At 40.3% G+C, this 13,916-nt stretch overlaps 1 protein-coding gene and 3 non-coding genes across 17 annotated transcripts in view; all 4 read left to right on the top strand.

Annotated features, from left to right (window-relative positions):
- LOC122871139 (ELKS/Rab6-interacting/CAST family member 1-like) overlaps positions 1 to 13,916 on the top strand; it is a 139,608-nt gene that overhangs the window by 82,604 nt on the left and 43,088 nt on the right. For all 14 annotated transcript variants that reach the window (XM_044185831.1, XM_044185829.1, XM_044185835.1 and 11 more), the window contains one exon: positions 4,982 to 5,129. In XM_044185831.1, the coding sequence (XP_044041766.1) occupies positions 4,982 to 5,129 (148 nt within the window). The remainder of the gene's footprint in view (positions 1 to 4,981; positions 5,130 to 13,916) is intronic.
- On the top strand, positions 11,697 to 11,769 carry trnak-cuu. Its single transcript has one exon. It is a non-coding gene; the product is annotated as a tRNA-Lys (tRNA).
- trnal-caa lies at positions 12,296 to 12,406 on the top strand. The gene is made up of 2 exons: positions 12,296 to 12,333; positions 12,361 to 12,406. It is a non-coding gene; the product is annotated as a tRNA-Leu (tRNA).
- trnal-caa lies at positions 13,444 to 13,554 on the top strand. The gene is made up of 2 exons: positions 13,444 to 13,481; positions 13,509 to 13,554. It is a non-coding gene; the product is annotated as a tRNA-Leu (tRNA).

Below are 13,916 nucleotides of genomic sequence, written 5' to 3' on the forward strand. Positions count from 1 at the left end.
AACAGGTCTTGCATATGGGTCTCTGAAGCCCAGCATGTTGAGGGAAACCTCCCTTCACAGAAATGAGATCGAGCTTGACACGCACCACGTCCTATAGGGGTTAAAGAGTAAACTCTGGCGTCCTACAAGCAGCCTTCTGTGTAACCAGAGCAGACAGTGTCACAGACAACAATGGAGAGCTGCTTTGTTCAGTCGGAAACAGAGAGCAGAGAGAGGGGATTATTTCTAAAATAGCTCTGTGTTTGTCTTAGACAGAGACTGGCCAATGTCACACCGGACTGAATCTACTTTACACACACAAAGGGACACACACACACACACGCACACACTTGCACGCACTTCATTCTTACACACACGTATGCACAGGATAAAGCCTTGATACACACAGACAACTTGTGAACATTCACGCACACTGAAATACACATAAGTACATACATCCTTTTGAGCACATACACGCCTACAGAAAGACATGCTGTCATAAACACAGACATACAACTGTCACTTGAACACACACACACGCACACACACACACACACACACACACACACACACACACACACTGTAGATTGCAGTAGAGGGTGACAGCATGAAAGAGATAACGCAGCACACACAGGAAGCTGCTTTTGTGTGTGCATGTGTGTGTGTGTGTGTAGAAATATGTGAGTGATCTAAGACCAGGCATTAGTGTTTCTGATAAAGTGAGGGGCCTTAAGTGGTTTTAGGAAGGAGAGAGCCCCTGCATGTGTGTGTGTGTGTGTGTGTGTGTGTGTGTGTGTGTGTGTGTGTGTGTTGGGATTGGGGTCAGGTGCCTGGTGCGTTTGTGTGTATCTGCTTACTGTCTGCCTTGTCGCCACGGCGATGACATCATGGCACACGACTGCCTTCTTTACAGACGGAGAGAGAGAAGACGTGGAGCGATAGAGCGAGTGACAGGATGGAGGGGGAGGTGAAGAGAAAGAGATGAGAAATGCAGGGTGGGCGATACTGATAGTGAATAGGTGAGAGAGAGCCTGAAAGGAATTGGGAAGAGAATAACAAATTAAAACTTTGAATAACCTGTAAAATGTTTATCTAAATATATGACTGTTTTACTACTCAGTATCATTACCACCTGTATGAAACATAATAATAATTCAGCCTGTTGCCAGTTTTCTATATGCATTTACAGTGTTTTTTGTAAACACTCAAAGTGATTTTACATTTTCAGCAACAGCAATAGAGGTTTGTTTGGGGAAAAAACAGCCATTATCTCTAGGAATTATTGGATGATTCTGCACCTCACAATTTACATCCAATGCCAATGTTCAGTGCCAACGTAGACAGAAGTGTGTCTTTCATATAGTGAAGCAGAAAGTAAGGGTGTGGAGGAGGTTTGAGTGGTGGATTGGCACGTCCAACTTTAATGCAGAAACTGAAATTTGCGCCCTGTACCAGACTACAATAAATGTTAGCTTTGTTTAACCATCTTTCTAATCTTTCTCCAGCCCTAACCAAGTGTTTTAGTTGCCTAACTTTAAACATACTTTAACCACAGTTTATTTGCCATAACCACAATCTTTCCCTAACCTTAAGTATACCGTAGTTGTCATGGACAGATATTGTCTGGGGTTGGGAAAGAAAACAGGCATGAGCTGAAAGGCTTATCAGATGCCAAAATATTGCACAGAAGTTAATAATACCATACAACAGGATTTTGGAAACTTATCACAGCTACATCATTTTATCCTCTGTCTCACTTATTGTGAGGTAAACAGTAGACTTACGCCATTCACATTACAAAGAATGAAAGTATGAGTATGTGAGAGGTAACCTCTTTAAAAAGCTTTATTTTTCGCTCACTGTTAGTAGACCTTCCTTTATCCTACTGTGCTCGCCATATTGCTGCGGAAAGGAAAAACTTGAAAGGAAAGTCACAGATCTAAGGCTGCATATCCACTGGGAACCTTTCTTCCTCACCGTGCTGGCTACATTGCCTTTGTTAGTTTCAATGGGAAGGACACATTGCCAGCAGAGCTGAGAGCATACTATGTTTTTAAGTGCCCTCTGACAGTGGAATTATCTAAAGATTTGGAAAAAAAGAGCTGCACTTGAAACAGATTTTAATGATCACATAGCAACAGCAGTAGCCACAACCAGCACTTGTTATAAGCATGTGTTTAGCTCTGCAAGCTGAGTGTTTTAAGTATGTGTGTGTGTGTGTGTGTATTACACAGAGATGGAGAGAGAACCATTGAGAGGCCCAGAATGAGACGAGCACATCTGGAATAAATATCATTTTATCACCAGGGTTTATAAGTGCCATGTGCTGGCAGGTAACTCTCAGATATGGTATAAAACTAGACGCACTGTTAGCTTTAACAAGACTAATGTTCCATTAGCCTTTCTCTGCATGTGTGTGTGTGTGTGTGAGGGAAAGACTGTGACAGTGTTCCACTGTCTCACAATCTGGAAGAAAGGAAATGTTCTTTCTGATAGCATAAAGAAGTCCAAGAGCTCACTTTGGTATAATGTTTATTCTTTTTTTATTGGGTCGAAAAAAAGGTTTTTGTAGAAATAAAATGTACATTGTATTTTTATATTCATCTATATGAGGTATTCCAAAAAGAATTGTTTTGGTATTGAACCTCGGGTATTGTATTGGCAATGGTATCAAAACATTTTAAACGATACCCAGGCCTAGTTAAGAGTGTGAGATTTCCTTTTTGTGCATATGCATTTGTTTTCACTCAGCACCTCTTCCAAGTTAAATCACAAAAAAATACCATAAACCCCTTGAATGCTCTTTGGTTTTCCTTGTCTTTAGTGTCGTAAAAATGTATTTCAATTTATCATCAGATATAATCATTTATCGACAAATGAGAGAAATATAAAGGTATATTATAAGGTACAGTATCATAAATATCTCAGATTGTTGCATCCATATTCACAAATCTGAAAATGTTTTGACTAATAAGCACAGAGCAGTATGACGGTGACCAGACTTGCCCAGGGAACTGATCTACCAGCCCCAGTCTCAACTCCCTCAGCCACTGCTCCTGACAGGACTGCTTCAGTCCAGATGCATGATGGGACACTTGTACACTGACAGTGTGGTCAGTGAGGTTGACCAAAGAATTTGTGGGTCTTTGCACAGTCCAAACATGTAATCTGTCTTCATTTAGACTCTCATCATTGCATTCCTTACTACACCACTGTATCTCTATGTGTGTGTGTGTGTGTGTGTGAGAGAGAGAGAGAGAGAGAGAGAGAGAGAGAGAGAGAGAGAGAGAGAAACAGTGTAATTGTGTGTTGAGTAAAGCGAGAACAAAAATGTAAAGAAATGGCATGTACAATTTTTTTTTATTGAAATATGCCCCTGTCTGCGTGTGGATGAGCTAATATATTTGTTCTTTCATATGCAAGTTTGCGTCTTTGTGTGTGTTTATGTGCATGTGTGATTGTGTGTGGCCAATTTTTGAGCCCTGTGGGATTGTGGAAAAACCGTTGTGATTTAGATTCTCTCTGGAAATGGACAGAATTCCAAGAATTCGGAGCCTTGGGTGTCCTCAGAGGTGGCTCAGCCAGAACTGTGGGTGATGGGATGGATGGGATGCGGCTTGTTGCTTCCCGACCACATGGAATGCTATCTATCTGTCAGCCCGACCATGCAGGCAGGGGGAAGAGATAGAGAGAGACAAGAGGGCTGGAATGACCAACAGAGACTAGAAAGTAATACCTGTATGGAAACAGATAGTAAGACACATTTATATGTGTGTGTGTGTGTGTGTGTGTGTGTGTATTCATGTAGGTAAATAAAGTTACAGGTAGTTAAACACAATGTGATTAATTGCTAATTTGTGTAACTTTGGAACCAAATACACTGTGTCATCAGTACTTTGTTGGAAGCCTGGTGGCCTCGTGAAGTTATAAGGTTCAAGCCACCACTTTTTCAATACTTGCTCTGCTGAAGTGTCCATGAGCAAGACACTGTCTGCTGTCCAACAGTCTCCCCATTAGTAGAAAGTAGAAGGTTTTTCACAATTACAGAGAGAGATCTCTGTAGTTCCTCTGGCATAAAGGACAAAGTAAAAGCTGCTCTGCATGCAGAAATGCCAAAAAGATTATTTCATGCCATTTTTGCTTTTATTGGATAGTAGATGGTGTGGAGAGAAACGAGGGAGAAAGAGAAAGAGTGAACATATGCCATAAAGGTTGCCACCATGAGCAAACTGGAAAGATCTTGATTGCATGGTTTGCATCATACTTGACCACCAGGAAGCCCCATATTTTTGCAAAAATACACCAATTTTATCCTCCTAAATCACAAAGCAGCATTCCAATTAAGAGGACTTTCCTCTACTTGTTGACATGCTATGGGTTCACCATAACATTAAAGTACACCCAAATTATTATCAAGCCATGCAGATAGTTTTGGTTTCCTTTGTCCAGATTTTGAGATATCCATCTCTGGGATTTCTGTCTCCACCCCAATACAAGGGAGGTGACTGTAATAATTTTTTGTGGTGCTCATAAAGTTGTAAAATGACATTTAAAAATGTAACACGAACTTCTCGTGTCTGTTACTCTGGACAATCTACCGAAAATTTCAGCAGAATTCAAGAAAAAGATGTTGCTGTTGAATAGTTTAAATATCATTTTTCAATGCTGTGAGCACCACAAGCATAATTCCATTCACCTCCATCTTATTGGTGTGGAGGCAGAACTCTCAGGCAGCTATCTCAAAACCTGGGAAAATAAATCCAAAACAATCTGTGTGGCTATATACCACTACATGGGAATGGAAAAAATGGGAAACTGCATTCTCCAGTGTCTTTTACACCACATAATTTCTGTCTTAAAAGTTGTGAAACTCAAACAGTTAGCTTTCACTGCAATTAATGTCATCAGCGTGCAATGTCACCAAGTGTGGCTTTAATTAAATCAAATTGATCAAGTTAATTTCTAGTATTGCTAACAAAATGTATGATTGTTCTCTGTACAGGCAAGAGGCGCTGCTGGCAGCAATAAGTGAGAAAGACGCCAACATTGCCCTGCTAGAGCTCTCCTCATCCAAAAAGAAGAAAACCCAGGACGAGGTGGCAGCTCTGAAGAGGGAGAAGGATAGTCTGGTTCATCAGCTCAAACAGCAGGTAGGATTACTGTGCACACACTAGCACACATGCTCATACTTTGACATCCAAGTGGTCATCAGGAAAGATTTTTGGTCAGTTATTTAAATGAGAGCAGAAAAGATGGAGAGGGAAAAGTGTGGAAAGAAGTTTTTTTTTTAAAAAACGGCGCACAGGTGAGGTGGCAATGACGAGGGGAGCAAAGAAAACAAGAGAGGCAGAGAGAAACCAGAGTCCAGATGTGACCACAGTCCTCCAACTACCAAGGGTAAATTTAAGATTAACCTACCCCTCCCACAATCACCAAACACATACACACACAAACACACACAGAGTTCAAATGTCCTACAAATCTCCAGTGACAACACTTTCATATGAATTTGTATTTGTTTAAACCTTCTGTCCACAGATACACACTAACACAATCTTACACGTCACTTCGCTGGTATGGATACACCTTCACAGAGCTCAAGTACGCAAATGGGTGTACTTTGGTGTACACATACCGATATGTACACACTCACCCCGGCCAAAAACAAGGATATAAACATGACCAAATGCCTCTGTGGTTCCACACAGAGGTCTATTCACACACACAGAGACACACTCACACACAGTTAAGGTTCTCATGGGTCTAGTGAATTAACCAACCCCTTAGTGGAGCCTACTGGGAGTTTGGTGTTCTGTTCTCCCCTCTGTACTTCTCTCCGTCTGTCTCGTTTCTTCTCACTTTCTGTCCATATCTTTTTCTCCATTTTTTTATTTAATTTTATTTTACTTGTTTCCTCCATGAGGCATTTATTTGATGCTCAAATTCGGGTTAGCTTAGAGTGCAACAGCATATGGTTTTCCTAGATCAACATTAATAAATAATTAAATACATAATAAGAAGGTCAAAAGTCAGAGCTACAGTGATTAACCTAAAATCATGGATGTTTTTTTCTAGCTGGTTGACTTCCTGCTGGCTGTCCACACACCTGAATGAATACCATAATAATAATTTAATGATAGAGCATTTTCAAATTTCATTGGACTTAATGAATCAAATTCTGCTAATACAAAGAGTCATTTTGTGGTGTTTGTGATGCTCAGAAAAACATATTAATTGCTTTACACTTGTTCCTTTTGTACTGATTGAGTATGGGAAAATGTCTTTTTAGAGAAAGATGATAAGAAAGAAGTTCTTCCTTCTTCAGATGGAGAAAGGGGCCTACACACATTACATGTACACCAGTTAATATTTATCACATGCATTCAGCTTATACTGTTACCATAGCTGCTTTCAGTACCTGCATGATGTGACATTAGCTTATGGGATGGTCTGTTAAACCACTAACCTACTTGGCTACATACATTTTTATTTCTGTATACGTGGGACCAACAGTCACACATGCACATCGCACCAACCGTCAAACACACAGATACAATAATGGCACCTAATATATCAAAACCAAACTGAGATTGAAGAGCTTTGTGTTCACTTTTATTTCCCTTGATTCACAAACTGTGAAACTAAACTGCTGTTCAAATAATAATAATGAGAGTTGTCATCCTCAAAGCTGCTCAAACAGATAAGATGTTACAATTATTTTGTTGCTTTTAGATTTCCAGTTATTGAATATTGCCAAAAATCCACTTAATGGATAGAATAAGCTCAAAAGGATTCAATAAGATAGATGTTTCACGCTTAAGAAAGAGAAATATTATGTGCGTGTGTGTGTCAGAGTGTTTGAATTGGTGTTTAAGAGAAAAGCAAAGGGGTGTTAGAGAGTGGTTGTGTCAAATGAAGTCATCATAACAGGCATCACTCTCCTCTCTCTTCCTCCCTCATCCCTCCGTCTCTCTCCTTCCTATTTGAAGTCATTTATGACACCTCAGGGTCTTGAAGGTGGTTACTGACAACACAGAGACCGTGTGTGTGTGTGTGTGTGTGTGTGTGTGTGTGTGTGTGTGTGTGTGTGCACAAGGGTGTGAGCGGTTTTGCTCCCCTCTTGGTGTCTCTCTCTCTCCCTCTGTGGTGTCATAATTTTCAGTCCCTCAATGATGGATCACAGCTGAGACTTCCTCAATATTCCCGTGTGTGTGTGTTTGCAGTGTAACCATCCAACCATCCAGTGAGCTGAGGCTGGTGTAGTATTTTTGTCTCGCTTCTTCAGAGTGGCATATACACATACTTGCCACTGATAACCTGCCTGACTGATGGAGACAGAGTTGCAGTATGAAATTAAAACTGAGTATAAATCAGTGATGAAGTAAATGATTTGGTGAGCTGTAAACTCTGGTTTCTATAAGGCCAAATATGGCAGGTGTAAACAGAAAGCAGTATTTTTATATTAGTAAAGTTATAAAATGTGGTTCACTTGCATCTGTGTGATTGACAATCCACATCGCCATTTTATAATATTTCTCTGGAGTTTTTTTAACAGCCATCATTCGTCAGTTGATCAGAGGTCAGAGTCAGTGTTTTTTGACTGGAGGAACGCTTTGCTAGTGCTTAAATGCAGCTGGCATCTCATGTCTGCTCTGAAACTGGGTTCAAAGCAACACTGCAACCTTTGCTGCACAGCTCCGGAGCAGGTTAAAGTCAGAGGATCAGATCAAAGTGTATAATCAGCCCGATTGATTAAAATTCAGTTATCTGGGAAAATAGATCCACCACAAAAATTGACAAAAGCTATTTTGGACAAATATGTAATTTATTTCAAGTAAGTAAGAGAACAGAAGGCTACATTTGCATCACCAGAGTGCAAGTACTGTAGGGCTGTTTGTAGGGTGACGTACAGACATGTAGAATTACTTTGCCCCATGTCATTTTTTTTATAATCAGAGATGTACTAAATATTTGTTACATTTTCAAGCCTTTGCAAACGTCTGCCAAATAGCAGGTAGCTAGCTAACCATATAATTAGAGAAAAACTTTCCATTACATCAGACTTTATAGAAAGACAAATTTCTGTGTATCTATACATTATTGTGTCAACATAAAGTATGCTGTGCACTAATGACATGGCAACTATTACCACAAGTAGTCAGAACAGACTGATAAATGGATGGATACAAGAGAGAATAATCTTTGTTTGTGCAGTACTTACACTACATATATAAAAACACACCTGACCCTGAAAGTGTTTCCTTTGTTTTGCCCTTTGACCCCCAGCTGCAGTGTAGGCAGGAGGCTGTAGATCAAGGTGACCTCAGCTCTCTTCACTCTTCTTCTCCTCCTGGTGGAGAGACAGACACTAAAACCATGAGAGAGAGAGAGAGAGAGAGAGAGAGAGAGAGAGAGAGAGGTGGTGAAGAGTGTGTGAAAGCAAAGAGAAGAGGGAGTGATTGTAATATTTTATGAAATGGAACAAGAGAAAGAAGAGGGGAAGGTTAGGAATATGCCACTATCTGCCCCTGCAAGATACACGTGTGGTTAACATTTACAGGTGGTGTGTGTGTGTGGCCGTGGCTTTAGCCATTATTCCGCACCTGTGTGGCTAAGGCTCTGCTCTAATATGGGCATTTTAAAGACTTTGGCTCTTCACATCGGCTTTGGATAGCTCTGTAAGGTGGTGGTTTGGTATTTTCCAAGTTCCTGGTTAGGTATTATTTTTTACCTAACCCACAACAGCCTAAATGATATTGCAGAAACACAAAAAAACTCAAAAAATATCCAAATAAGGTTTTAAATCTCTACACTAATGTATTTGTGGTAGAGACAACATCTTCATCCACTTTAAACCTCTGAAACTTTGAATCCTGTGAACAGATGAATGTGTGATAGCTTTAATTTAGAAGTTGCTGCAGTTGTAAAGGGATATTTCTGGTATTCAAGGCAGACACCTCAATCAAAATGAAAAAGTAGTTCCTTTAATTCATCAGTGAACCAGTTAGTTACATATTATACTGTATGTATGTGCATGAAAGTCTGAAAACTTCTGAAAATACCACAAATCCCAAATCATGGGATTTTATTAATTTGTGTCTCTTCTCCTGTTACTGTCAAAAGTGAAAAAATGTGGGTCTAATCTAATTTATTATTCCATAGAGACTTATCAGGATGAAATAATTCCCTTCAGTGCTCAACTCAGACACTTTTCATTGTCATTTGTAATTTTCCACTTATCAACAACTTTCTCTTCTTGACAGAAAAATGAGGAAAAAACTAATCTAATTTTTTATCATGATGAAATAGTTCTTGTCCAACCATGACTCAGCAACTTTTCATTATTGATAATTGCACAGATATCAACAAAGGTTCTTCTTTCACCACTGGAGGGAAAGACGAAACAATAATCTAATCTAATATTCCCCAGAGCCTTATCACAATGAAATTATTTTCTTCTAAGCATGACTCAGCAGTTTTTCCCCCTCACTTCACTCCGTGTTAATTTGTTTCTCATTCTGTCCGTTGTCAGCGGGTTACAGCAGAGCCGCAGGAAGGATAGATGGAGGGGAGAAGAAGAAGGGAACAATGAAGGAGGAGGAGTGAAATAATGGTGTGATTAGATTAAGTGAGAAAGAGAGAGTTGGCACAGAAACAAGTAAGCTGAGGTCAGCATTCCTGACAATTAGAGAAAAGGGGAAGATGTAAAGAAAGGCCAGCAAGGAAAATGAGAGAGGAGGATGGGGTGTTACTTTCTTCCTTTCCTTCAGCTCTCTTTGTTCTCCTCTCCCCTCTCACCCTCTTTCTTTTTCCCCTCACCTTTACTCACCCTGCTCTCTCCTTTCCTCCTTGCACACCTCTTCATCCTTTTGTTTCTTCTATTACTTCCCTCCTTCCACCTCCTCCTTTTTGTCTCCTTCTGGTTTAGTGTTTTGGCTTCAACAGTATTAAATATGGATAGAGGACAGACGAGAGAATAGATACAGACATAGGGAGAGAGTGATAAGTAATTTGTGTTTTAGCGAATTATTTTGTTCCAAAAGCCAGGTGAACTACTGTAGCTGGCGAGCTAACCGCTAATGTACCTGGCAGCCAGGACAGAGCTTCTCTCTATTTTCTCTGTACTGTGCCGTTTACTCCCCCCTGACATTTTGTTCACAGAATTGTACATCATTTCATTCAACAAAAAGTTTTATTGAGGAGGTAAAAAAAAGCTGTCACAGCTACAAACTTGCTAAAAGCATCTTAACTGTCATTTAGTAAGCTCGTTAGCTAAAGTAACAATAAGTTCCCATGGTTTGTTCAAAACACATATATGTATCATCGACTGTGACTCCTGTCATATAACTATAATCTGCTCTTTATACTCCAACACAGGAGGTAAAATAAAAGTGGATGATGACAGCTAACAAGTTGCGATAGCTTCCTCCATCCAGCTCTCTGTCCCCTTACGGGTAAGCACTAAGATGGCTTACTATTGGTCAACGGTACAAATTTTAGAGTCAAAGTACACCAAAGTTGAACTCGACTCCAAAAGTTAGATTTACTTCGCCCCCCAAAGCAATCTGATTGAAATTGAAATGAATTGATTTTGCTGCCGAATTTTGCCATTTTAAATGCTGGTGTAACCAGGCCTTTAGGTTTGAATATGAAGATTTGACCACATGGAGAAAGATATTTTGACATTTAGGTTGTTGGTTTCAATTCTGACTTCAAACCTTTATTGCATGTGTGTTTCAGATATCGAGAAGATTGTTGAAATCAGTACAAAATGGAAAGGGCAAAAAGAACAAAGGGGACAAACAAGAAACTGAATACTAAAAAGACAAAAGAAACCTGTGAAAAAGACGGAACAATGAGAAGAGGAGAAGAAAGGGAAGGATATGGAAATGAGGATGTGTTGCAGAGATGTGGGAGGAAAAGAGTGGGGGAGAGAATTAGTCACGGATACAAGGGCATGTTAAGGAGCTCAAAAGTCGAGGGAGAGAAAGCGAGGGGGGGATAAAATGCTGTCTATAGAGGAAAGAAAGAGACTTAAAATCAATGTTAAACTCAGATCATTCAAGAAACAGGGAGAAAGAAGGACAAAGGAGCAAAGTGTTAGGTACATGTTGTTACAGGATGAAGAGACTAAATCATAGAAAGTACTGTGTATGAAAGAGCTGAGAGATAAAGACAAGAAGAGGGAAAAGGGAGGGACTTTGGGGATTATTTGGATTGAGAAAGCTCTAAAATTAGGAGAAAGAAAGAAGAGGACAAAGACAGATACAGTGTGTTTGCAAAAGGATAGGAAGATTTGGACTTAGAAAAGAAAGATCAGAGATCAGGAGCCGTTACAACACAGCTTATCCTCTTCAACTTAACTATTTCTTTCTTTCCCCATCCCAAGTCTTTTTCTAAATTTAGGAGGAGCAGGTTAATTTGTTCAATTGTTCATTCATTATTAATGTTTTCATACGTCCAAAAAATCTAAGCCAAAAACACTGCTAATGAAGAGAAAACATGTAGGAACGGAAGAAGACTCGCAGAACAGAGAGATAAGAGGAAGGTATAGATTGTGACAAAATGGAAAGACAGTGCTAAAGATTCTATTAGACTCATATTGGAGATATAGCAGAACTAAAGAAGGCAGAAGAAGGACGTACATGAGGCGAAATCTGAACCCTCTTTTTAAGCCCGAACCCCATTTTGGACCCTGGATTTTTCTATTGCATCCAGCCCGGCTAGCTCAGTCGGTAGAGCATGAGACTCTTAATCTCAGGGTCGTGGGTTCGAGCCCCACGTTGGGCGGTGTTGTTTTGGGCTACTCTGTCCGCTCATCAAATCACTTTCCCTTGGAAGTGTTTCTCTCGGCATGAATGGACAGAGACACAATCGGGTCACAAACATGCTCCATGCAAATACGCAAACAGAGACGCTTGGAGCTAAGCCAACGCTGTATAACGCATTGTTGCAGTGGGTCACCCCAAAGTCTTCAGGCAACGCACACGCAAGCTGCACTCTGAACATTGCAGCCGGCGGCACTGTAGCATTAAACAAGAAGAGAAGGCTGACCCCTTCTGTTTGGGTTCACTTCCGCTCAAAACAACCATGGCTGACCAGTTTGACGAAGCTCTGTCAATGTCACCTGAACCCAGGCCATCTGTGTTTGTTGTGGGGTGTTTTTTTGTTAACCAGTATCATTTTCACACTTTATTTGAGCAAATTTTTGTGTCTTACAAAGCCCGGATAGCTAAGTCGGTAGAGCATGAGACTCTTAAAAAACGAAAACTAACATGTAACTTGTGAAGTTCAGACTGAACGAGGGGTGTGAGTTGTCAGGATGGCCGAGCGGTCTAAGGCGCCAGACTCAAGAATTGACTCGTTCCTGAGATAAGGGACTTCTGGTCTCCACATGGAGGCGTGGGTTCAAATCCCACTCCTGACAAAGATTTTGTCTGCAGGTTTCATCCCTGTAGCTGAATGATTTGGCAGATATCTCTCCTTTTGTTTCTGTGTAAAACAATTTTTGCTTGAATATGTACATGTAGCTTATAGACTGATATCATGAGAACATAGAGAAGGGCCAAATTAACTCTACAACATTGACTAAGCTGCACAGGTGAGCTGTATTAAGCTGATTGTCAATAAGCAGACTGTGTCAGCAACAAAACAAACCCAACATTTCATCCAGTTTCAAACACATTAAAATGTAGCTTCTGTTAGCAATATAGTATGACCTACTATAGTCTTCTTTATCTATATACATTTGGTGTGGGGTTTGAGGAGAGTCAACCCAGATCCAACCCTCCACGCTTCTGAATTTTCTCAGCACGTGAGAATTAATGCCGCCGTGAAATCGGACCCATTTTTCTGCAGTACCCAGTACCCTGAGGTTGTGCTCAAGGATTGGCTCCTTGATGTTGTTGTTGTAGTAGGGTGCTCTTCTGCTAACCAGCATCAACAAATACAGTTTGAGAAGTTCATACACACTGCACATACATACATACACATTTCTTAGAAAAGGACTCTTAACTCTTAAGGACTCTTAACTGTTAAGGCGTAATGACCTTCTATAGTCTTCTTTATCTATATACTTTTGGTGTGGGGCTCCATGCAAGTACGCAAACAGAGACGCTGTTAACCAGTATCATTTTCACACTTTATTTGAGCAAATTTTTGTGTCTTACAAAGCCCGGATAGCTAAGTCGGTAGAGCATGAGACTCTTAAAAACGAAAACTAAAAAGTCCTACAGTCACTCAACTTCCAGTGTCCCTGAGTCAGAATCGCCTCCTGTGTTTCAGAGTGCCCTCAAAAGACAGCGCCATCAGCCGTAACTGCAATGTGATGCTGCTTTGAAAGCTAACAAAGACAAATAGCTTAATGGGTGCTGTTATACATTTTTAAGTGTTCTATAAACCGAAACCTAGAATTCGTGTTTACATGTAACTTGTGAAGTTCAGACTGAACGAGGGGTGTGAGTTGTCAGGATGGCCGAGCGGTCTAAGGCGCCAGACTCAAGAATTGACTCGTTCCTGAGATAAGGGACTTCTGGTCTCCACATGGAGGCGTGGGTTCAAATCCCACTCCTGACAAAGATTTTGTCTGCAGGTTTCATCCCTGTAGCTGAATGATTTGGCAGATATCTCTCCTTTTGTTTCTGTGTAAAACAATTTTTGCTTGAATATGTACATGTAGCTTATAGACTGATATCATGAGAACATAGAGAAGGGCCAAATTAACTCTACAACATTGACTAAGCTGCACAGGTGAGCTGTATTAAGCTGATTGTCAATAAGCAGACTGTGTCAGCAACAAAACAAACCCAACATTTCATCCAGTTTCAAACACATTAAAATGTAGCTTCTGTTAGCAATATAGTATGACCTACTATAGTCTTCTTTATCTATATACATTTGGTGTGGGGTTTGAGGAGAGTCAACCCAGATCCAACCCT

This window comes from Siniperca chuatsi, linkage group LG23, assembly GCF_020085105.1.
Source record: "Siniperca chuatsi isolate FFG_IHB_CAS linkage group LG23, ASM2008510v1, whole genome shotgun sequence".
Taxonomy (NCBI): Eukaryota; Metazoa; Chordata; class Actinopteri; order Centrarchiformes; family Sinipercidae; genus Siniperca; species Siniperca chuatsi.